This window comes from Labeo rohita, chromosome 3 (assembly GCF_022985175.1).
Source record: "Labeo rohita strain BAU-BD-2019 chromosome 3, IGBB_LRoh.1.0, whole genome shotgun sequence".
Taxonomy (NCBI): domain Eukaryota; kingdom Metazoa; phylum Chordata; class Actinopteri; order Cypriniformes; family Cyprinidae; genus Labeo; species Labeo rohita.
In genome coordinates this window covers 47,145,201-47,166,622 of record NC_066871.1, presented here as the reverse complement: position 1 = coordinate 47,166,622, position 21,422 = coordinate 47,145,201, and the positions used below count along the sequence as shown (strand labels likewise).

Below are 21,422 nucleotides of genomic sequence, written 5' to 3'. Positions count from 1 at the left end.
GTTGTTTTTAATTATTTATAATAATCAGGGATGAAAGAAGATAGAAATTCAACAAGATAAAGGAAAAAAAGTTTTGCATGTGGATTAACAATTTTGCACATAAAAATAAATGTAAAATAAATACAAAGAGATAAGAGTTTGGGTTTTCATAATAAAAATAATATTTACAAGAATTAAACTGTGGGTCAGTCATATTAGTATTGTTAAAAATATAAAAACGTAAATCAACTCAAAATGTATTGGTTATACTTCAATAACAATAAAAGGGCAGATGTTTCTTCCACAAAATGAGCTAATTTCATCAACAACAAAATATTTACAGATAGATTAATAAAATCTGCTCACATATTTTAAGCTGTTGAGCTTGTTATAATGTCATAGGTCACATGATATTTTGGACACAGCCAGTGTGAACACTTAGATTTTACTTCAGTGTGGACCCTTTCATGTCTTTTCAGGGTTTCTGACCATCTGAAGCTCTCTTCACAGTCTTAACATTTGTAAGGTTTTCTCCAGTGTGGATCCTCTCATGTATTTTCAGATGTGTTGACTGAATGAATCTTTTGTCACAATGTGAACACTTATAAGGTTTTTGTCCAGTGTGAATCATCTCATGCTGTTTTAAATTTTTAGCTGAAGTAAAAGTCTTTTCACACTCAGAGCACATGTAATCTCTCACAGCAGTGTGTATTTTCTGATGTGCTTTCAAAGTATTTATACATGAAAAACTCTTTCTGCACAAATAACATAAATGTAGCTTCTCCTTTGTATGAATTTTCAGGTGATTCTTCAGGACTGAAACCCACAAAAATGTTTTGCCGCATTGATCACATGCATGCCGCTTTTCTCCAGTGTGGATGTTCATGTGATCCTTAAGGTTTGCTGGTTGTGTTAAACTCTTGCTGCATTGATTACAAGTAAACTGTTTCTCTCTAGTATGAATGTTCATATGTGCTGAAAGGTTTCCTTTTTTTTCTGAAACACTTTGAGCAATGATCACATTTGAAATATTTCTTGGTTTTTATGAATTTAAATCTGTTTGTTAAGGTTAGATGATTTTGACTTGATTTTTCTTCCTCAACTTGATCACAATTTTCTTTTTCCTCAGTATGAACAATCAACTGAAACAAAAAAAAAATAATAAGAATAAAAATAAATAAATAAATAAATAAGAATCATTTGTCAGTAAGTTGTTAAAGAAATACAGAAAAGTGAAAGAACATGAAAACAAACCCTTATATAACAGCAGAAAGTAGACAATTTTGATGCATTTTATAAAAATTTGAAACTTTCCATGAATGTAATTTTTCAAATTATTAGTTTGCAATCAACACAACCTTGTTCATTCGTTTTTTTATGTAATATTAAAAACTACTACTACTACTACTACTAATAATAATAATAAAAAAGAGTGTGTGGGAAAGCCACACTACCATAGAGAATTGTATAGATCTGGATAGCCAAAGCATTTTGCACTGTCACAGCTTTTGTTTTAAACAATATGCTGAGTCTATTTAATTTATATTCATTATTAATTGTTATTAATTATTAATTAATAATTATTTTTAATTTATTTCTCAAATGGTGTTTCATTTTTTCTGCCAAATAAACATCTTAAGTAAAGACACAGAACGGCTTTGCAATTGACTCTTAGCATAACGCACAGAATGGTGTGTCCTTCCTGAATGAATATGACTATTTGAATGCATCAGTTGAGTTGTGATTTATAATTACTCAATATAGAAAGTCACTTGATTCTTTTTGCAGAGTGAACCTTGCCGCCACATTCTGGCAATAATCCTCTTATATTACACGTATCATTTCATTTTATCATTAATTTTATACTTATGTATTAAAAATGTTTAAAACATTACATTACGTTATGCAGTTGTGGTAAATGCATATTATTATTAGAATGTACATTTTATAACTTGTGTTTTACAATAACAATTATAGGTTATTGGAATTTGGGAGGATTGTCCCTGAAAAGTTTTCTACTGTACAATATTAAATTAATATACAGTGCTGCCTAAAAGTTTGTAAACCCTTAGAATTTTCTATATATTTGCATAAATATGATCAAAAAGTTAATCAGATTTCTTGAAAGTTCTTGAAAGTTGACAAAGAGAACCCAATCAAACAAATGAGAGGAAATATAGTTTGTCATTTATTTATTGAGAAAAATGATCCAGCGTTAAATATTTATGAGTTGCAAAAGTATGTATATCTCTAGGATTAGCAGTTAGCCGCTTCTCCACTATCGGTTCTTAGAACGGTCAGGTACGGTTCCAGTTGTGTGGCACAGCACGGTACGATTACAAACCGTTCTCGGCCCGGAATTCTCGGCACTAGACAACTGTGCTAAACCGTGCTGATACAGTGTGTGTGCTAAGCTGAAGCGCTATTAGATCAAACAGCCAAGTAAACAGTTACGCTGCGTTCATAGCTCATTCATTAATTCTGTCAATAAATGTGGTATTTTTAGAAAGGAATTTTACCTTGTGTCCCTCTCCATTGGCATACATATCCTCTCAGCATTTGTTGGTAATGTTATACCTGTCGTCGCCTTCTGTTTATTTAATTTTTTGCGCCAAGAGTTGTGTCCTTTTTTCTGTTATTTAATTAAGTAAATCACATCAACCAGCTGCTGCTCCCACAATAGTTGACTGACATGAGAGTCTTACCTCAGATCAGCTGACACAGTCCGACCTCCATTGTTTTGATGCCGGAGCAGGAATGTAAGTTAGACAAGAATATCTCAATTTGAGCGATTGAGGTGTTGTGTTGCTAGATGTATTAATGGACATAATGGTCGTCATTTACTCCCGACATCTGAGCTGCTGAAGATGCAGTGAATTATGTTTGTTTGTGAAGGGAATGCGGCTCATATACCCGTCTATGTTAGCGAGGATCATTCCTGATGCAGCTTCACCTACAGCAGAAGTGAGTTTTTTTTTTTTTTTTTTAATGAATCTTTGCTATTGCCTTTCCTCATAAAGTGCTAGTTAGCAAGTTTAGCAGCTAAAGTAAACAGGCTCATCACTCCACAGAGAGACTGGCGGGCCAACAGAGCTCATTTGCATATAAAGGAACAATCCCTCAGAATGGGATGATTTCTGGACATGGTAAAAAGGGTGTTGTTTTACACAACCATTGAGAATTTTTAAGTACAAGCATATTGTAGACCATTAAGACCCTAAAGAATCATATCAACTTGTGGAAAATGGGCATCCGATGACCGCTTTAAAGTAAAATTACAGTCCATTTGTTCATATGTGTTATCAAATAATAGGATGATATCAGATGCCTGTGTATGCCCTGTTTTACTTAAAGAACAGGAATCTATCAAAGTCTGATCATGTTTGTGGAAGTGAGTCATGGCATGTAGATCAGACAGCAAAGTAGATCAGAAAAAGAATTGTTGTTCCTCATCCGGCTAGAAAGGATTACAAAACCATATCTAAAGAGTTTGGACTCCACAAATCCACAGTCAGACAGATTGTTTACAAATGGAGGACATTCAAGATCACAGTTACCCTCCCTAGGACAGTGTTGGGGGTAACACATTACAAGTAACGCAAGTTGCATAATATTATTACTTTTTTCCAAGTAACTAGTAAAGTAACGCATCAGTTTTTAATTGACAAGAAAATATCTGAGTTAATGAGTTCAAATAAGTAATGCCAGTTACTTCCCCCCCCATTTATTGATTAAAAGCTCTCATTTCCCCATGTTAAGAGAAATAGGAAGTAAGATGTTAGTTCTAGAATAAATGTGAACATGCATTAATTCATCTCACTCACAAAAAACAGATTCAGTATTCCTCAAAATGAATAAAAACAGTGAAATTCAACTATGAATATGACGCAAACCTACAATAATGTTAAATAATACAAATATTATTTATGCATTTAATCCCATTTTATTAACCAATGTCTTTGCTGCCGACCTCCGATGATCCAATTTAACCATACTAATAAGCAAAAATTACTTAAGAAAATCTAACATTTGTTTTCTTTTTATATTAAAAACAAAAAAGCAAGCCCTGCCCAGATTTAAAAAGTAACGCATTACTTGCCATAAAAAGTAACTAAGCAACGTAATTAGTTACATTTTTAGGTAGTAGCTCAATATTGTAATGCATTACTTTTAAAAATAACTTTCTCCAACACTGCCTAGGAGTGGTCAACCAACAAAGATCACACTGCAGCCCTCAAATATCAATTTATACTTTGCTAATGTCATTCAAACCATTAGGTTTTCCAATCAATAAAATTTACATTTTAAGTTTTTAAATTTAAAATTTTTAAGTTAATAAAATAAAAATTTAAATTCCTCATGCTTCCAAATAATTTAATCAGTTATTTTTATTTCGTTATAAATGAGCCAAAAGAAGACCTCTGAACTACAGTAGCCAACCTGAAAGGTAAAAAAAAAAAATAATAATCTTACCGTTTTTGCCCAGAATTTCTCTTTATTCCCTGATTTTAATCATACATAGTATTTATCAAATACATTATAGCTTGGCTACAAGTTTAAAACCAATTAAACAACTATAATTATAATAATAAGAGAAACATACGAAAATAGACGTATTTTATTCAAGACATATTACTGTGGCATCAACATGCATTTATTATCATGGCCAGAATGTCTAACATCACCAAGACGTAAAATTGGGTTCTATTATTTTTCCTCATCAGTTCTCCTCACAAAATTAAATTAATTTCGAACACAAATTTGATAAGAACAGAGTGGACATTATTAGCAACAGCATCATAACAGCAAAGCTGATGTTTTCTAAGCACAAACAAAGAAAAGTAAAACCAACCATGGCAATAATTAAGGCCAAACTGAACATGGTGTGTGTTTATGCTGCATGTCTGCAACGTTGTCCCGGTGTGGGGGAGACGTGATGGAGGTGGGGCTTTGGTAGACAATGTCAAAAGACACTGCAATAATTTTAAAGGCGATTATCCATAAGATATATATTTTTTTCCATATCGCCCAGTCCGAGTGTCTTTATGTTGCGGTGTTGACAGCACATTGGCTGATCGCCAGAACACTTCAAAATAAAAGTCAGCAGGCCTTTTTAACAGTGAATAAATGGTTTGAGTGACATGGCCCCTAATGCTGATTGATTGCAAGTGTGTTGTGGGGCTTGGTCTGATTCACATTCAACAGCTTTCTCAAAATTGTTTACAGCACCTTTAAATCACCATTTAAAGCTCTTTACACACAGATGACATGCATAAGGAATTGCTTCAATGTGAATTCTCTTTTGACTATTAAATCCTTGTTTACAGGTGAAACACTTTCCACTCTGAGAGCAAGTAAAAGGCTTTTTCCCAAGAAGAGGCACAGAGGTTCAGTAGTACACGTAATTTCCTTTCTGACCACGGTATTGGGATGCAGGAGAGGGGGTGGGGGGAGGAATCATGATGCCAGCTCAACATTGTCATGTCTATTAGCCATAGACAGTGAACAACTGCCTCCCAACTCTATCTCAAGGCTTCTTTTACATGGGAAAGCAATTCCACACTAAAAACAGGTGAAAGACTTTTCTGAAGTGTGAATACGCACATGCATATTAAGTTGTTTTCTATGTGTGAAACTCTTTCCACACTGAGAGCAGCTGAAAGGTTTTATTCCAGCATGATTTAACATGTGATACTTAAGGGTTTCTTTACGTGTGAATGTTTTTCCACACTGAGAGCAGCTGAAAGGCTTTACTGAGGTGTGAATGCGCATATGTTCTTTGAGTTGTTTTTTCTGTGTAAAACACTTTCCACACTGAGAGCAGCAGAAAGACTTATTTTCAGTATGAATTTTCATGTGATTCCAAAGGCTTCCATTGTGGCTGAACGTGTTTCCACACTCAGAGCAGGTGAAAGGCTTTTTTCCTGTATGAATTAACATGTGAGTCATAAGGTTTACTTTGTGTTTGAAAGTACTTCCACACTCAGAGCAGGTGAAAGACCTTTTTGCAGTATGAACATTTATTATGTGTTCGTCAAGGTTTCTTTTCTGTTTGAAACTCTTTCCACACTGGGCGCAGAGGAAAGCTTTTATTCCCGTATGAATTTTCATGTGATTCCAAAGGCTTCCTCTATGGTTGAAAGCATTTCCACACTCAGAGCAGACAAAAGGTCTTATTCTATTATGAATTCTCATGTGATTCTTAAGGTATTTTTTATGAGTGAATGCATTTCCACACTGAGAGCAGCTGAAAGGCCTTTTGACCCCTTTTCTTTTAATATTCCGTTGTGAGCAACTGTTTTTAGTCTTGGAGCAACTCACTGATTTTTCTCCAGTGGCATCGTGAGCTTTCTGATCCTGATGTTTCTCTTCCACTTCATTCAGATCTTGTCTTTCCTCTTTGAATTTCATCAGGCCTAAAATGGAAAAATTAAGGTGATGAAAATCAACTGGTTCATTTGGAAAACAAAAGTTTTTTTACAGGTTTGCATTTTTTTTCATTTAAGCCTATTGTTTTGTAAAGGAACGGCCAAATTGCATAAAAAGCTTTTTTTTTTTTTACTTTATGTGATGGGGTGATTTAATTTAATGCCAGAGATTTCATCTAACCACAGTAAACTCCGCCGCTCCCATCCTCCACTCAAAGAATTCCTATTGCATCTGATGTGTCTCATATGCGTTCAACACTAAAATACTAAATACTACAATACCAAAAAGCAACAAGCAACAAGCAGAAATTATATATATCACATTTTTAAGACCTTTGAAATGTGAATTTAACACTATTTAATCATAATTATGCCCTTACATTTTACTTAGCACCCTGCTAAATATTGGTTAGTTTAATGTACCACAAACAGCCATTAAAGAAGAATAAAGAATAAAGACCAACCTCCTTGCTCCTCCTGTTTTATTCTCCAGTTTTCTGGGTTCTCCTGTTTTATTCTCCAGTTTTCTGGTTCCTCCTGTTTTATTCTCCAGAGTTCTGGTTCACTCGTATCCTCCTCATTCTCCTCTTTAACAAACACCATCTTCACAACAGCAGATCTCAGTTCAGCTGATATACCTTCTTATTTGAAAACTTAGTCACGACTATGAGGATGAGAATATTACAGGTAATGTTATTTGGTGATCTGATTCAATTAGGTATATTTTTATTTAGAAATAGTACATTTTAACTAACTGTTTGTAGCATCACACAAAACAACAGATCACGGTGAAACTAATCTTCTTTCTCTAAGGTTTAATGGTGTTTGGCAAACAAACGTATGTGTATTAGCGCCATCCGCTGGACTGGAGTGTGAAGCGTCGAGAGGAGGGAAAATAATACGAGACAAATACTTTGTGTATGTACAGATTTAAATTTGCCAACGTCAGCTCTGCTTAACTTCAACACTGTTAGCAAAAATGAAGGATAATTTGTTCACTACATACCCTGAGATATCCTCAGAATAAAAAGAAACGAACATGAACATAAGCAGATCCATTTTAGTTTGGGGGAAAATTGTCTTTCTGAATCAGAAAAAGAAAGAACAACATTAAACATGATACCTGTTCACACAGGCATTAAAAAGTTCAATATCTGACTAATAAATACTCTAACATAAAATATTAACAATTATTTAAAATCATGCCATATTTAGTAACTATGCAGACCAATAATGAAAGTATAACCTATAAGACTAAGTCTCATTACTGCGTCTGTGAGGAGTTTCTGCTGTGTTCTGTGAGCAAAACATGGCATTGTTATATACAGTCAAATTGATCAAATTGTTCAGTATTGAGTGTCTACTAAGCAAGTCAAAGGCAACAGTGACAAAGAGCTAAATATGAACATCGGACATTCAAGTATAAAGAGACAAGATCTGTGGTGCTGACACTCTCCAGATTCGGAGAACTCTGTTCTCTACGTCTGCAAGATGTCTGTTAAAGATCTCTTGTCTCAAAGCATCCGCTGTGTACTCAAGTCTGGCAGACATCTGTAAGATGTCAGTTTTACATACATTCTAAATCATAAACATCTTAAAGACATCTAATAGATGTCTATTTGACATCTAATAAAACCCTAGGCTGCAGAAGCAAACTACATCTTGCAGATGACAGAGGTAAATGCAGATCAAATGACTGAGATTACGTGTGCTATCAGGGTTCAAGCCCGAGCTGCCAAGGTATTTAGCGGGTCAAAAAACCCTGGCTGAAGCACTGACAAGGCATGATCAAGCCCTGGAAGTGACCCATGTCTCCAAAGTTGGGCGTGTATTACTAGAATCAGTCTTACAGTGCAAACATGACACACCTTTTTACAAGATGTAATACTGGTTTTGGGTGTTCCAAGCATGTGTCTGTCAAGTTTCAGTTCAAAATATCCCACAGATTTATTACAACATCTGGAAAATATTATTTTTGTGGAAAGTGTCTATCAAAACAATGCAAAAGCTGCATATTCCCATCCCGTCTCCAGCAAGTCAATACATCTCTCTGCATTGATATTAAACAGCCAGTAGAACAACATGACTGAGAGAAGCCAAATAGCCACACAAGAAGCCAAATACACTGAAAGAAACGAAACAGCGCCATGTTACCTGAGCAGCGTGACCGCGCTTGCAAACAAACAGAAGTGCGGCGTTGATCAACTAAAAGACTAAGATAACGCATGCACACAAACATGTTAAAAACGCTAAGCACTTTAATAACCTGACATTCACAAAGCAGTATGGAGTGAAATTATTTGCTATAATTTGGTGTTTAGGTAGATAATGAGGCGCATTAACTTGAAAAATTAAAGTAATCTACTGCATCCTCAGTGGCTCAGATCTTGGAAGAAAATGAAGACTTGTTCAGTCTTACATCCAAACACAGAGAACCAGGATTTCTTAGGAGGCATTGTTGACGTTACAGCTGCTTGAGCACAGAGAAAATGGAGGACAGCGTACAAACGCTGAGGGCTAAAAAGTGTTTTGCTGTCAATCAACCCCAGTGGCTTGGCCCTGAGCAATATGCCGACATATTTCTTAGAAAATCTAAAAGGCAGGCCTAGTGAGACTGGTTTGGTTTATATGTGATTCAGAAAAGAAGAGTGGGTGGATTTTTATCATTGCAGGGTGGTTGTGTTCACACACTGTCAACACACATTTATGTCCAAACACCATGTAAAAGTGGATTTTGCAATAGCAACTATTTGCTGCAATGGCCTTGTGTGATATTCACTCTTCTATTACTCACTCACGAAGACTGTTGGTGTTGATCTCGGTCAAATATCATGTGCGGCTATAATTTATGTAGCCTATCTTTAATTTGTGCGGATCGGCTTTTTAAAGGAAAACAAATCAGCACACCTTATAGGCGCAAAAAGACTGTTGATGCTAAACAAATATCATGCAAATCTATAAGTTATTTTCATTTATTTGTGCAGATCGGCTCTTTAAAGAAAAAAGCGCACCTGGTACGCGCACTAAATAATTTCCCGCCTATTTCCCTCTTCTCGACGCTTCACACTCCAGTCCAGCGGGTGGCGCTAAAACACATACGTTTGTTTGACAAACACCTTTAAAGCTCAGAGGAAGAAGATTAGTTTCACCGCGCTCACTGTTGTTTTGGCGTGAGACTGTTTTAACACAAACGGTTAGAAATATAGTTTCTGTAAATAGAAAAATACCGTTTTGAATGAGGTCAGTAAATACCTGTAATATTCTCGTCCTCACAGTCGTGACAAAGTTTTGAAGCAAGCAGAAATATCTGGATGAGAATCAGCTGAACTGAGATCTGCTGCTGTGAAGATGTTGTTTGTTAAAGAGGAGAATGAGGAGGACACGAGTGAACCACAACCCTGGAGAATAAAACAGGAGGAACCAGAAACCTGGGGAATAAATGACGAGGAACAAGGAGGTTGGTGTTTATTCTTCATTCATCTTAAATGACTGTTTGTATGCATTCACAGATCATTTATGTAAAAATAAGACCTTTAAAATTTAAAATATCTAAAATCCATGTTTCAAAGTTCTTATAGAAATGGGACTGAACTGACACTGAGAAGATTTAATTATTAGACTTAAGATTTATTTATTTATTTATTTGGAATCATGTTAAGTAAAGTCGCTAGAGGACTGTGGTTATATTTCAGCCATGTGGATGGCTACATAGAGCAATATTTGCTTGTTAGGTGCATTTTGCTGTAAATCTGTAATTGTTTTGCAACAGGCTTTGCAAACAGACTTTTTCTGCAAGATATTATCAAATTACAGAATGTGATCCAATTGTGATTTGTCTTTTAAAAACTATTTACTTTGAAGTGCTGATACGTGCAGATTCCCTGTAGACAAATACTTTTCACAATGCTTCAAAACGTAGTTACACAACAATATATTGTGCTTTAATTTTCTCATTTTAATTAACACAGATAACAGCATTGTGAAAGGGATGCCAATTTGTAAAAACAGTAACATATTGCAGATGAGTATTACATTTTAGCCTATAGATGTGTGGTGTTTCTTTACAAAATGACATTGCCATCTACTGGCCTGTCGTCGTAATACAGTGTTTTTAGTCATTTTTTTAATTGATCTGTGTGAAAAGGGTCAGTTTTGGCATCATTTTTGACATAATTTTCATCTGTACACAAATATATTATCCTTTTTATTTTTCAAATGTCCCAATTGATTTTCATCTTTATAATTATTTAATTTTAGGCCTGATGAAGATAAAAGAAGAAAGACCAGATCTGAATGAGGTAGAGGAGAAACATCAGTGTCAGAAAGATAAAGATGTCAATGGAAAAAAATCAGTGAGTTGCAGCATTCAAAAAACAGACGTCAAAAGGCCTTTCAGCTGCTCTCAGTGTGGAAAGTCTTTCACACGTAAAGGAGACCTTAAGAAGCACATGTTAATTCATGCTGGAATAAAGCCTTTCAGCTGCTCTCAGTGTGGACAGAGTTTTAAACAGAAAGGAAACCTTATGAAACACATGAGAGTTCATAGTGGGGAAAAGTCTTTCAGCTGTTGTCAGTGTGGAAACACTTTCACGTGTAACAAAAACCTTCAGGATCACATGTTAATTCATGCTGGAATAAGGCCTTTCAGCTGCTCTCAGTGTGGAAAGAGATTTACACAGAAAGGACACCTTACCAATCATTTGCTAACTCACACTTCAGAAAAGCCGTTCATCTGCTCTCAGTGTGGAAAGTCTTTCACACGTAAAGCAAACATTGAGAATCACATTTTAATTCATAATGGAGTAAAGCCTTTCACCTGCTCTGAGTGTGGAAAGAGTTTCACTCAGAAAGGACACCTTGAAAAACATATGGTAACTCACAGTTCAGAAAAGCCTTTCATCTGCTCTCAGTGTGGAAAGAGTTTCTCACGTAAAGGAGACCTTAAGATTCACATGGTAATTCATGATGAAATAAAGCCTTTTACCTGCTCTCAGTGTGGAAAGAGTTTTAAACATAAATCAAACCTTAAGAGGCACATGATAATTCATACTGGAAAAAGCCTTTCACCTGTTCTCAGTGTGGAAAGAGTTTTACACATAAATCAACCCTTAAGAGGCACATGATAATTCATACTGGAAAAAAGCCTTTCGCTTGTTCTCAGTGTGACAAGACTTTTACAGATAAATCAAACCTTAGGACTCACATGTTAATTCATACTGGGAAAAAGTCTTTCAGCTGCACTCAGTGTGGAAAGTCTTTTACACAGAAAGGAAACTGTAAGGCTCATTTGCTAACTCACAATTCATAAAAGCCTTTCACCTGCTCTCAGTGTGGAAAGTCTCTTGCGCGCAAAGGATAACTTGAGACTGATATGTTAAAGGGATCATCGAATGCACATTATCCACAAGTTCCTATACATTTTTAGGGTCTTACAGAAAAGTCTATAACATACTGTGGCTAAATGTTCTCAGTGGTAGTGTAAAACAACACTTGATCATGTCACAAACAGTTCTGTTCATAGCGAGCCAGTGCGGTGCATGTCCCTTTAAATGCTAATGAGCTCTGCTCATGTAATTCCTAGTTGCCTTGGGATGCAAGTCCCTGGCAGACACAGAAAACCAAATAGAGATGAAATTAGCATAGCTGCTGTTCTAGCCATGCAAAGGTGTTGTGTTCAACCCAAACAAAAGAATTAAATTGTGTGAAATTGATCAGATATAGCTGAAGTACCAAGTTATGAGATACATTGTGTGTATGATTGCCTAAAAAGATGTCTTTAATCTAGATTTAAAGAAAGAGAGTGTGTCTGAACCCCAAACGTTATCAGATGTATTACTACATTCAACAACTGTACACCTCAAATGCTTGGGTGACATTTTTGTCTACTCCTGCTCTGCCGTTGAAACAGTGACAGACTCAGGGCACTCTGAAGTGAGCCTAACCAACAAACTCTTTCACAGCTTAAACAGCTTTCAGCATTAAACAAAAGAACAATTATTGATAATTCAACTCAGGAAGGAGAATTTAGGCCAAGTAACCAAGATGAATGCACAGCATGACCAACACATGTAAATCCATGATGGAAAGCACGAGCTGAAGACTTTCTCGGATTGACTTCCCCACCTAGGAGTCAAGAACCAGACTGAGATTCCTTCTAGACCCTTTTGACCTTTTGTTCCTCACATTCACAGAGACTGTCTTTTACATTACTGCATCCATCAGATCAACCAAAATGATGCTAAAAGGAGTAATAAACAAATGTCGCTTGGTTGAATAACTGTGTATGTTGTATGTAACCCACACATTTGACTGTCATGTTCTAACCACTGATTGTGTGTGATTTTTATTAACTACTGAATAGTTCATGTTCATGCTTAGTATTAGGGTTGGGTATCGTTAGAATATTATAGATTCCGATTCTGCTTAACAATTCCGATTCTTTTCGATTTCCAGTTCTGATTCCAATGTGAATAAAAGATGATATCAAGCATATTTATTCTGTTTCTTTTTTTGCTAAACATTTAGTTGCAGCTGAATACCATTAAGAAAAAATCAACAGGCTACATAAAAACAAGATTCACTTAAGAGCTGTTTGCAAAACAGAGCTGTGTGATTCTGGATAAATTGGGATATTGTTGTTTTAAATGGAAGTTGTGGTTCTCTTACAGTTCTGAAGAAAAAAACACAACTAAACAAAATCACATGTAGGCCTAATTTATAAGTTAATAATTCAGTGATTCACTCAAGATTTAATTGATTCATTAAGCTGTCGTACGCTGCACTGAAGAAAGGTTGAGGAATCAAAGAGATGAATCATTGTAATTTAGGAACAGAATCACGTTGGTATTTGAATTGTGTTTGTGATCTTTAACAATCTGTTAAATTAAAATGCTTTGTCATATTGGTGCTGACACATCTATTGCAACATGTTGAGCTTAACACATATTATAGGCTACTGTGCTTTTTCGACTTCTGATCACAATCGCTTTTGGAATCGGAAACGATTTTCGATGCCCAACCCTACTTAGTATGTGTGTGTTTGAAAATATTTCCTTTCCGTTGATTTATGTATTGGGAGGAGAAACATAACAACACCCTGAGCTAAGATGATGTCTAATTGGTCAAGACACCATTTGGGATGTGTCCAACAGCCCAGTTTAAAAACTCAAGGCATTAAAAAAAAATTCCTTTATGACATCTTGTTATTTTCCATTTTGATTTTCTGTTGATTCAGCTTGCATCGAAATTAATTAAATAATTTTAAGTTTTTAAGTTTAAGCAACATTTTAAGTTGTAATTTGTATTGTTTTCATCAGGTTCAGAACCTCTGGTGTCTGCACATTTAGTGCAGCAGCAGCAAGCATGTAAGGCTGGGGTGCCCAACCCTACCTTCCTACCTTTAGTTCCGACCCTGATCAAACACACCTGTCTGTTATTATCAAGTGCTCCTTCAGATCCTAATTAGTTGGTTCAGGTGTGTTTGATCAGGGTTTGGAGCTGAACTCTGCAGGAAGGTAGATCTCCAGGAACAGGGTTGAGCACCCCTGATGTAAGGAAATTATATTAAATAACACATAAATTTAGATTTTTGGCTGAGAATCGGCCTGTTGCTGAAGCAAATGCTGCTTGTGTAAGCCATTCTGGTTTAGGGTGTCTAACACCAATATACAGACAGTCAGCAGAATCCTGATTCTTACGGGTTGTCAAAGAGAAGACTGAGATCATCAGACAAACCCAGACTGTCACAGAAATCTGATGACTGCTGCTTATGTTTTTACCTGCAAAGAAAATGATAAAACATATTTAAATAACAGAAGCGATGGCAGTTCTATCTGTAGCTGAATGTTGTATCAACCTCGCAGACACTCCTGCATCCTCTTTGTTTGTGCAGTCAGTAACATTCCAGCTGCTGAAGCTGCAATCAGACAATGCTCTCAGAGCCTTTGATCTGTCATCTTCAGCCATTGACAAAAGATTTAAAGACTGAGAAATTTTCCTGAAAAATGTTTTAAGCATCAATAAAATGTGTTTAACCTCAGCTATTTCTGCAATTGTTGCTGCAACAGACATGTTTGGTTGTGAAATTACAGTTGATCACTGAATAGGTCACATTTAACATGAAATAAATGTTTACAAATCTATTTGCGATATTTAATTATTATTATTGTTATTATTGATTTTTTTTTTTTTTTACTTGTGAAAATTCTTTTTTTTACTTGTGAAAATTTTTTACTTGTGAAAATTCTTCCAGTACAAAAATAAGGAGACACAGTAGTTTGATTCACATCTCCTTCTTCACAGTTTATTGGTCAGACACACAGTTTATGTACTCTTTTTGTTATGTATATTCATTGAGTTTAGATCACTCTCAGAATTGTTGAACAAATTAACAGATTATAATAAGGCCTCATTTGCACAGAACTTGAATTAAGAATGGACTTGCTATTGTAGGCTAATTCTGTAAATGTAAGTAGTTCAATTAAATTGGTATTATTGGTATCAATTATAGACAAGTGCAAACTGGGTGCTTAATGCAAATGTAACTGGTCAGCCACATTTAAAAAAACAGGCGATTATGTTCGCCCATCTATGCAAATGTCTCTTTATGTATGTAGTATGGCGACAAAGAAAGAGGTTTATCACTGTCTGTCAGCTTTGGTGGTGTTAAATTGCAAAGACACTGATGAATGGTACACCACAAACAGTTTTTTGTTTTATTTCTCGTCAAAACAAAACGACTTTAAGGAATTATATCATGTATACATTTATATCATATATATATAAATTTAAATTTTTTGTTATCTGTGCCTTGTCACTTGTGATCCTGACTGTGCACTGGAAGCTTCTGTCACCAAGACAATTTCCTTGTGTGTGTAAGCACACTTGCTAATAAATCTCTTTCTGATATATTTCTTTGCTTTAATTTCAGTTGGCTTCAGTCGATGCATAGGCGATTTTGTTTCCATACGTGTACACCTATGCACAAAACGCCCTGTTTTACGAAAGTCCTAAATGCATGCAGCGTTATTTATTTTTATTTATTTATTTCTTGATTTATCGATTTCAACAGGTTGTTTTCTCGTGATCTGGATTTAAAAAAAAAAAAAAAAAAAAAAAAAAAAATGAAAATAGAGAAAGTAAAATGAATGCATTTTCCACTTTTGATTCTAGCGAGTTATTAGCATAGCATTACTCTGTCTGAAATCACTTTCGAGAGGAAACGTGAACAATCGCTGTCTGTGAAGTCATTGTCTGACGAGGGATTGACTCTTCAAAGCTTTCTGATGCAGCAGCAACGCGTCTTCTGAGGAGAGGTGAGCGTGGTAATTCACATATTTACATAAACATGAAACATATTTACACAGTTTATTCATTTTAATAATATTGTTTTATATAATACTATTACAATATGCAAGTTCGCTTCTGCTACCTTTTTTATAGAGTTGTACAGCACTCCTGGTGTGTTTTCTGACTTAAGCGTTACCCTTACGAAATTGAAGCACCCGGTAAATATCGCGTTCCAGGGTTTTTGGCGGGTCGCATTACAAAATTCTTCTTACAAAATATTATTCTTGACAACATGTAATGTAATTTAATTGTCATTTCACCATGATAATATTATGGATTATCAATAAAATTTCAAAACCACAAAATTCAAAACCAGAAAACTAGTGAAGTACTATCTTGAATAAAATCATTTAAAGTTGAAATGTTCAATTAGTTATTTAAAACAGTGTGAATATAACGAAAAGAGACAGATGTAGTAAGTAACTTTTCCCGTATTATTTTCATTTCTCTCGACTCCAGTCCAGCGGGTGTCACCATTAAACCTCAGATAAAGAAGTTTAGTTTCACTGTGCTCTGAGTTTTTGAATAAGGTCAGTAAACACCTGTAATATTTTCATTAGTTTTAAGTTTTGAAGCAAGCTGGAGGAGAATCAGCTGAACTGAGATCTGCTGCTGTGAAGATGTTGTTTGTAAAAGAGGAGAGTGAGGAATACACGACTGAACCAGAACCCTGGAGAATAAAACATGAGGAACAAGAAACCTTAAAAATAAAACATGAGGAACAAGGAGGTTGGTGTTTTTTCTTCATTCATCTTTAATGACTGTTTGTGGTAGATTAGGCGTACAAAGCAGTAACCCTCTGGGGTCTGATGGGGTTTTGACATGCCCAGACATTTGTGTTTTTTTCATTGTCTTCTTATAAAAATATTAATGACTAAAAGTGTGGGCTACTGGGCAAACTGGGCTACAATAACACATGAGCAGCATGAATGTAGCCTGCATGTTTGTGTTTTTGAGAAAATGTTTTAGCATGGTAAGTAAAAAAATAAAAAATAAAGGCCATAAAATGCATACAGAATATTTGTTCACAAGACTTTGAACTTTGGAAAACCTTTAACATCAAGTAATGTCTGGTACCAAAACTGTATTAATAGTCTTCTATGAAGCTAGAAGTTGACTGAGCAAAGATAAGCAGAAGCAGGAGATGAAGTGATGAAGATAAAAAGGAGCCAATTTTTTAAAAACATATGTTCAAATGCTCAAAGTTGTGTTTTACCAAACACAATAACATCCCATAAACCTTGAATTTCCATAAACATTTCCTCTTATCTCTTATTCATTTAGATAAAACAGTTAATTAAACCTCACAATCACCAGATTAAGCAATGAACATGCATTAACAAGGAAAATAAGAAATAAAAAAATAAAAACATCACAAAATAATACATGAATAAATCAAATAATGAAATGATATAAATGGAAAATAAAAAAGAATCAAACAATAAATTGCATAAATGGCAAAAAAAAATTTAGCAAAATAACAGTGTGCGGGATTGCATCTTTTTATATTTTGTATTCAACATAATGGTTGGACTATTATTCCTACACACCTATTGTTTTTTTCAGGTGTGCTGAGTTTGTGTTGATTGAAAACTAATAATTTGAAAAGCAGTTTACCTCATTCATGGAATATTTCAGTGAGATATAATATACAAAAATTACATCAAAATGATCACAATTTTGTAATGCAAATGTCTGCTTTTTGCTGTTATATCAGGGTTCATTTTTATGTCCTTTCAATTTTCTGTATTTATTTATTTATTTTTTACAGCTTACTGACATGTTTTTTTTTTTTTTTTTTTTTTTTTTTTTACTTTTGTTTCAGAGTTGATTGAAGATAATCAGGTGAAAGAAGAATTTAATGAAGTTGAAGAGAAAAATCAAGTAAAAAGTGGAGAAAACCACAAACAGAAAGATTTCACCTGCACTCAGTGTGGAAAGAGTTTCACATACAAACATGATCTTAAGCTTCACATGAATATTCATCTTGGAAAGAAACCATGCACTTGTGATCAATGCGGGAAGTTTTTCACACGACCATCAAACCTTAAGGGTCACATGAACATCCACACTAGAGAGAAACTGCACACATGTGATCAATGCGGCAAAACATTTTTGTGGGTTTCAGGCCTGAAGAGTCACCTGAGAGTTCATACAAAAGAGAAGCCACATTCATGTCATTTGTGTGGAAAGAGTTTTTCATCTTCACAAAATTTGAAAGTGCATCAAAAAATCCATACTGATGTGAGAGAGTACATGTGCTCTGAGTGTAAAAAGACTTTTACTTCAGCTGGATATTTGAAACAGCACCAGACGATCCACACTGGAGAGAAACCTTACAAGTGTTCACATTGTGATGAGAGATTCAGACTGCCAAGAACCCTAAAAACACATGAGATGGTTCACACTGGAGAAAAACCTTATAAGTGTTCATACTGTGACAAGAGATTCATTCAGTCAACGCCTCTGAAAGCACACGAGACGATCCACACTGGTGAGAAACTTTACAAGTGTTTACACTGTGACAAGAGATTCAGACTGCCAGGAACCCTGAAAACACATAAGATGATTCACACTGGAGAAAAACCTTATAAGTGTTCACACTGTGACAAGAGATATATTCAGTCAGCAAATCTGAAAAGACATGAGATGATCCACACTGGAGAGAAACCTTACAAGTGTCCACACTGTGACAAGAGATTCAGACTGTTAGGAACCCTGAAAACACATGAGAGGAAACACACTGGAGTAAAATCTTATGTGACAGAGTACATGTGCTTTTGAGTGTGAAAAGACTTTTACTTTTTATCGAACTGTTTAAAACTGCACAAGAGCTTTTTACAAACCGTTCTTGTGCCGTTACCCATTACCGAAAGCATATTTTGTTTTCAATTTCTCTTTTAATTGCTTTTAATTTTTTTTTTTTTTTTTTACTTGACACATGACTGAGACTGAATGATATGGCTGCTTGTCTGTTAGTAACCATTATTTTAGTTTGATGTGTTTTTTATATTTGTTTTGTTGTTTTTAATACAATCTTTTGATAATCTGCCATTGATGAGTCATCACTAGTAAGTGTTCATTCAGTCACACAGTTTAACTAGAATTTCCAGGCTCTTTTCTGTGTTTTCATTTGGTTCAGCGCTACTTGTGCATATTTTCTGGCATTTTCCTACTGAAATAAACATTTAGAACAGCGAGCATGTGAGGAAGGTGAAGTTTTATTTGAAGTGAAAAATCAAATGCTGTTCTGCCCTGTCCCAAATGGCTCACTTCAGGTGTACTTGCAATCTTAAGGACTTCAGAATGGGTGTGACCATAGTAATCTATTAATATAAGTTCACACCAAGTACGGTAACATGATAGATATGCAGAAGTAGTTAATTATTAGGATAATTTTGGTTTCAAAAACATTATTTTTTGGTTGTTGGTGTTTGGTTAGCCAGGACAGTTTTCTTAATAGAAATAAAACTTTGTTTTTTGTTTTGTTATTATAATTATTATTATATTATTATTATTTTTGAATGTTAAAATGTTAATTTAACGTTCCCATAATGCTAGTGTAACGTTTTCTTTAACCTCTTTACGTGCTGTACGTCAGTAATCATCCTGCACACCCATGACCCAGTTTACCCTGCTGAAAAAAAAAATAATAATAATAAAATAAAAAATAAATAGAAAGCAGAAATTCTAATGGGTTCCACTACAAATATCATTACAAACAATGCAAACCATCAACTTTTAAAAATCGTTTTTCTGCAGTGTGTTTTGGGACATATTCCATTAGTATTTGTGTAGATTGGCTTTTTATAGGAAAACAAATCAGCGCACCTTATAGACGCACTCAGCAATTTTTCCCGTAGTGATTTCACTCCTCTCTCAAGCTTCACACTCCAGTCCAGTTGATGGCACTAAAACACATACTTTCTTTTCCAAACACCATTAAACCTCAGAGGAAGATTAGTTTGACCGCGTTTCTTCTTGTTTTGTCCTGATGCTGGTTTAATACCAGCTGTTAGAAATGTCGTTTTTGTAAGTGGAAAAATGCCATTTGAAATTGTTCAATAAATACCAATTATTTTCTCATTCTCACAGTCCTGACTAAGTTTTCAAGCAAACAGGAATATCTGCAGGAGCATCAGCTGAACTGAGATCTGCTGCTGTGAAGATGGTGTTTGTTAAAAAGGAGAGTAAGGAGGACATGAGTGAACCAGAACCATTGAGAATAAAACAGGAGGAACCAGAAACCCTGGGAATAAAACATTTGAAACCAGAACCCAGGAGAATAAAACTGGAGGAACCAAAAGGTTGGTGTTTATTATTTATTCATCTTTTAATGACTGTTTGTGGCACATTAAGCCTATAAAGCTTTAACCCTAGAGTTAAATTCTAGGGCAGTTTCCTAGACAGGGTTTAAATTAACAATAGTTAATGAAGGTTTCTAAAACACTGATAAAGTAATGTTACAGATTACTAACTCCTGGACTATGGTGTCCTGAACTAAAATACACTAGATTAATTTAAAAAACTGTGCTAATCTGAATTGGCATGACAGAGATTGCCTATAAAATATGGAATGAACAAAGAAAAGCTTAAAATTGCATGGAATTGAGAAGCAAATCCAAAGTGGCAGTGGAAAATAAGGCTGCAGTCAAACAAACAAAAACAAACAGAAAATGTTACTTAAGAAGAGAACTTTTGTTTAAAAGCAAGCAATATAATATAAGAAAAGTAATGCCTAGAAATCTCTTTGTAATGAATTCTTGCATAAATTCTTACACTCAGCTGTTGTTGCTCCCGGGGATGGGGGGACGCAAGTCTGGTAATTCTGCAAATGTAACAGCAGCATACTTAATAACATGAGTCAGCTCGTCTTGGCTACTCCGGTTATCCTCACTGTATGTATATTTACAATAAGACTAAATATGACATTAAACACCGCTGCCACTTTTTGTTTTCATTTAAACAAAATAATAGCCACAAAAAATGGCTATCCTTTTCTTGAAGAAGAAAAGGATTAATAATAAATTATTGATGTTAACCATCCTAGATTTTTTATGATCATCAAAACTGAAAAATTGACACTGGGCCTAGCTGACCATCTCCTCCAGTGTCCTGTTTTAGTTCAATAAGTGTCAAAAGGTTTTGAGGTTTTTTTTTTTTTTAAGACAAAGTAGTTAAACCAGGACACTTATAATTCCAAGAGCTGCCTACCATTTTGAATCAAATGTTTTTGAAAAAGACAGTTCTCCAACTACATAACACCTTTTCTTCTTTGAACCATCCTAGATTTTTAAAACAAAATGGCTGGGACAGTGGAAGGTACCATTTTGAAGCAAATGAAAAGCCTTGTGTTTAGTGGGCCAACATGTAGTACAACTGTGTTCGCGGCCTGAATTCGATTCCCGTCTCGAGGTCCTTTGCCGATCCCACCCCACTCTATCCACCTAATACTTTCCTGTCTGCTCTCTACTGTCCTATCTAATAAAAAAGCCATAAAAGCCCCAAATATATGTAAAATATGTTTACCTCATATTTCTCTCTGAATTATTTTGATATCCTGAAAATGAAATTAACTGCTTTTTCTTTATTTCAGAGCTGATAGAAGAGAAGGCGGAAAGTGAAGAACTGAGTGAAGTGGAGGAGGAACATCATGACAAACCTGGA

At 35.0% G+C, this 21,422-nt stretch overlaps 5 protein-coding genes and 1 pseudogene across 6 annotated transcripts in view; 4 read left to right on the top strand and 2 right to left on the bottom strand.

The window, feature by feature from the left end:
• The window catches only part of LOC127163037 (zinc finger protein 91-like), a 30,870-nt pseudogene extending 12,223 nt beyond the window's left edge, over positions 1 to 18,647 (top strand).
• The window catches only part of LOC127161542 (gastrula zinc finger protein XlCGF49.1-like), a 136,300-nt gene that overhangs the window by 28,563 nt on the left and 86,315 nt on the right, over positions 1 to 21,422 (top strand). The gene's annotated exons all lie outside the window — the stretch shown is intronic.
• Positions 1 to 21,422, top strand: part of LOC127161178 (gastrula zinc finger protein XlCGF57.1) — a 74,742-nt gene that overhangs the window by 34,483 nt on the left and 18,837 nt on the right. The gene's annotated exons all lie outside the window — the stretch shown is intronic.
• The window catches only part of LOC127161323 (gastrula zinc finger protein XlCGF8.2DB-like), a 77,808-nt gene continuing 60,853 nt past the window's right edge, over positions 4,468 to 21,422 (bottom strand). Inside the window, exon 3 of the transcript XR_007827014.1 lies at positions 4,468 to 5,208. The gene's annotated coding sequence lies outside the window, so the exon portion shown is untranslated. The remainder of the gene's footprint in view (positions 5,209 to 21,422) is intronic.
• LOC127161462 (gastrula zinc finger protein XlCGF8.2DB-like) lies at positions 5,202 to 7,071 on the bottom strand. The gene is made up of 2 exons (XM_051104213.1): positions 6,872 to 7,071; positions 5,202 to 6,395 (listed from the first exon to the last, which is right to left on the bottom strand). The coding sequence occupies exons 1-2, from the start codon at positions 7,008 to 7,010 to the stop codon at positions 5,542 to 5,544; spliced, it is 993 nt and encodes a 330-aa protein (XP_050960170.1). The 5' UTR covers positions 7,011 to 7,071; the 3' UTR covers positions 5,202 to 5,541.
• Positions 9,652 to 11,636, top strand: LOC127161475 (gastrula zinc finger protein XlCGF8.2DB-like). Its single transcript, XM_051104219.1, has 2 exons — positions 9,652 to 9,864; positions 10,665 to 11,636. Exons 1-2 carry the CDS (start codon positions 9,756 to 9,758, stop codon positions 11,528 to 11,530), a joined length of 975 nt encoding a protein of 324 aa, XP_050960176.1. The 5' UTR covers positions 9,652 to 9,755; the 3' UTR covers positions 11,531 to 11,636.

What these genes read in the sequence shown, in the direction of transcription:
- LOC127161462 (XM_051104213.1), bottom strand. Translation starts at nt 7,010, where the DNA reads ATGGTGTTTGTTAAAGAGGAGAATGAGGAGGATACGAGTGAACCAGAA. An exon ending in AAAACAGGAGGAGCAAGGAG is followed by an intron (nt 6,396 to 6,871) that starts GTTGGTCTTTAT and finishes TTTCCATTTTAG; the next exon opens with GCCTGATGAAATTCAAAGAG.
- LOC127161475 (XM_051104219.1), top strand. Translation starts at nt 9,756, where the DNA reads ATGTTGTTTGTTAAAGAGGAGAATGAGGAGGACACGAGTGAACCACAA. An exon ending in AAATGACGAGGAACAAGGAG is followed by an intron (nt 9,865 to 10,664) that starts GTTGGTGTTTAT and finishes ATTTAATTTTAG; the next exon opens with GCCTGATGAAGATAAAAGAA.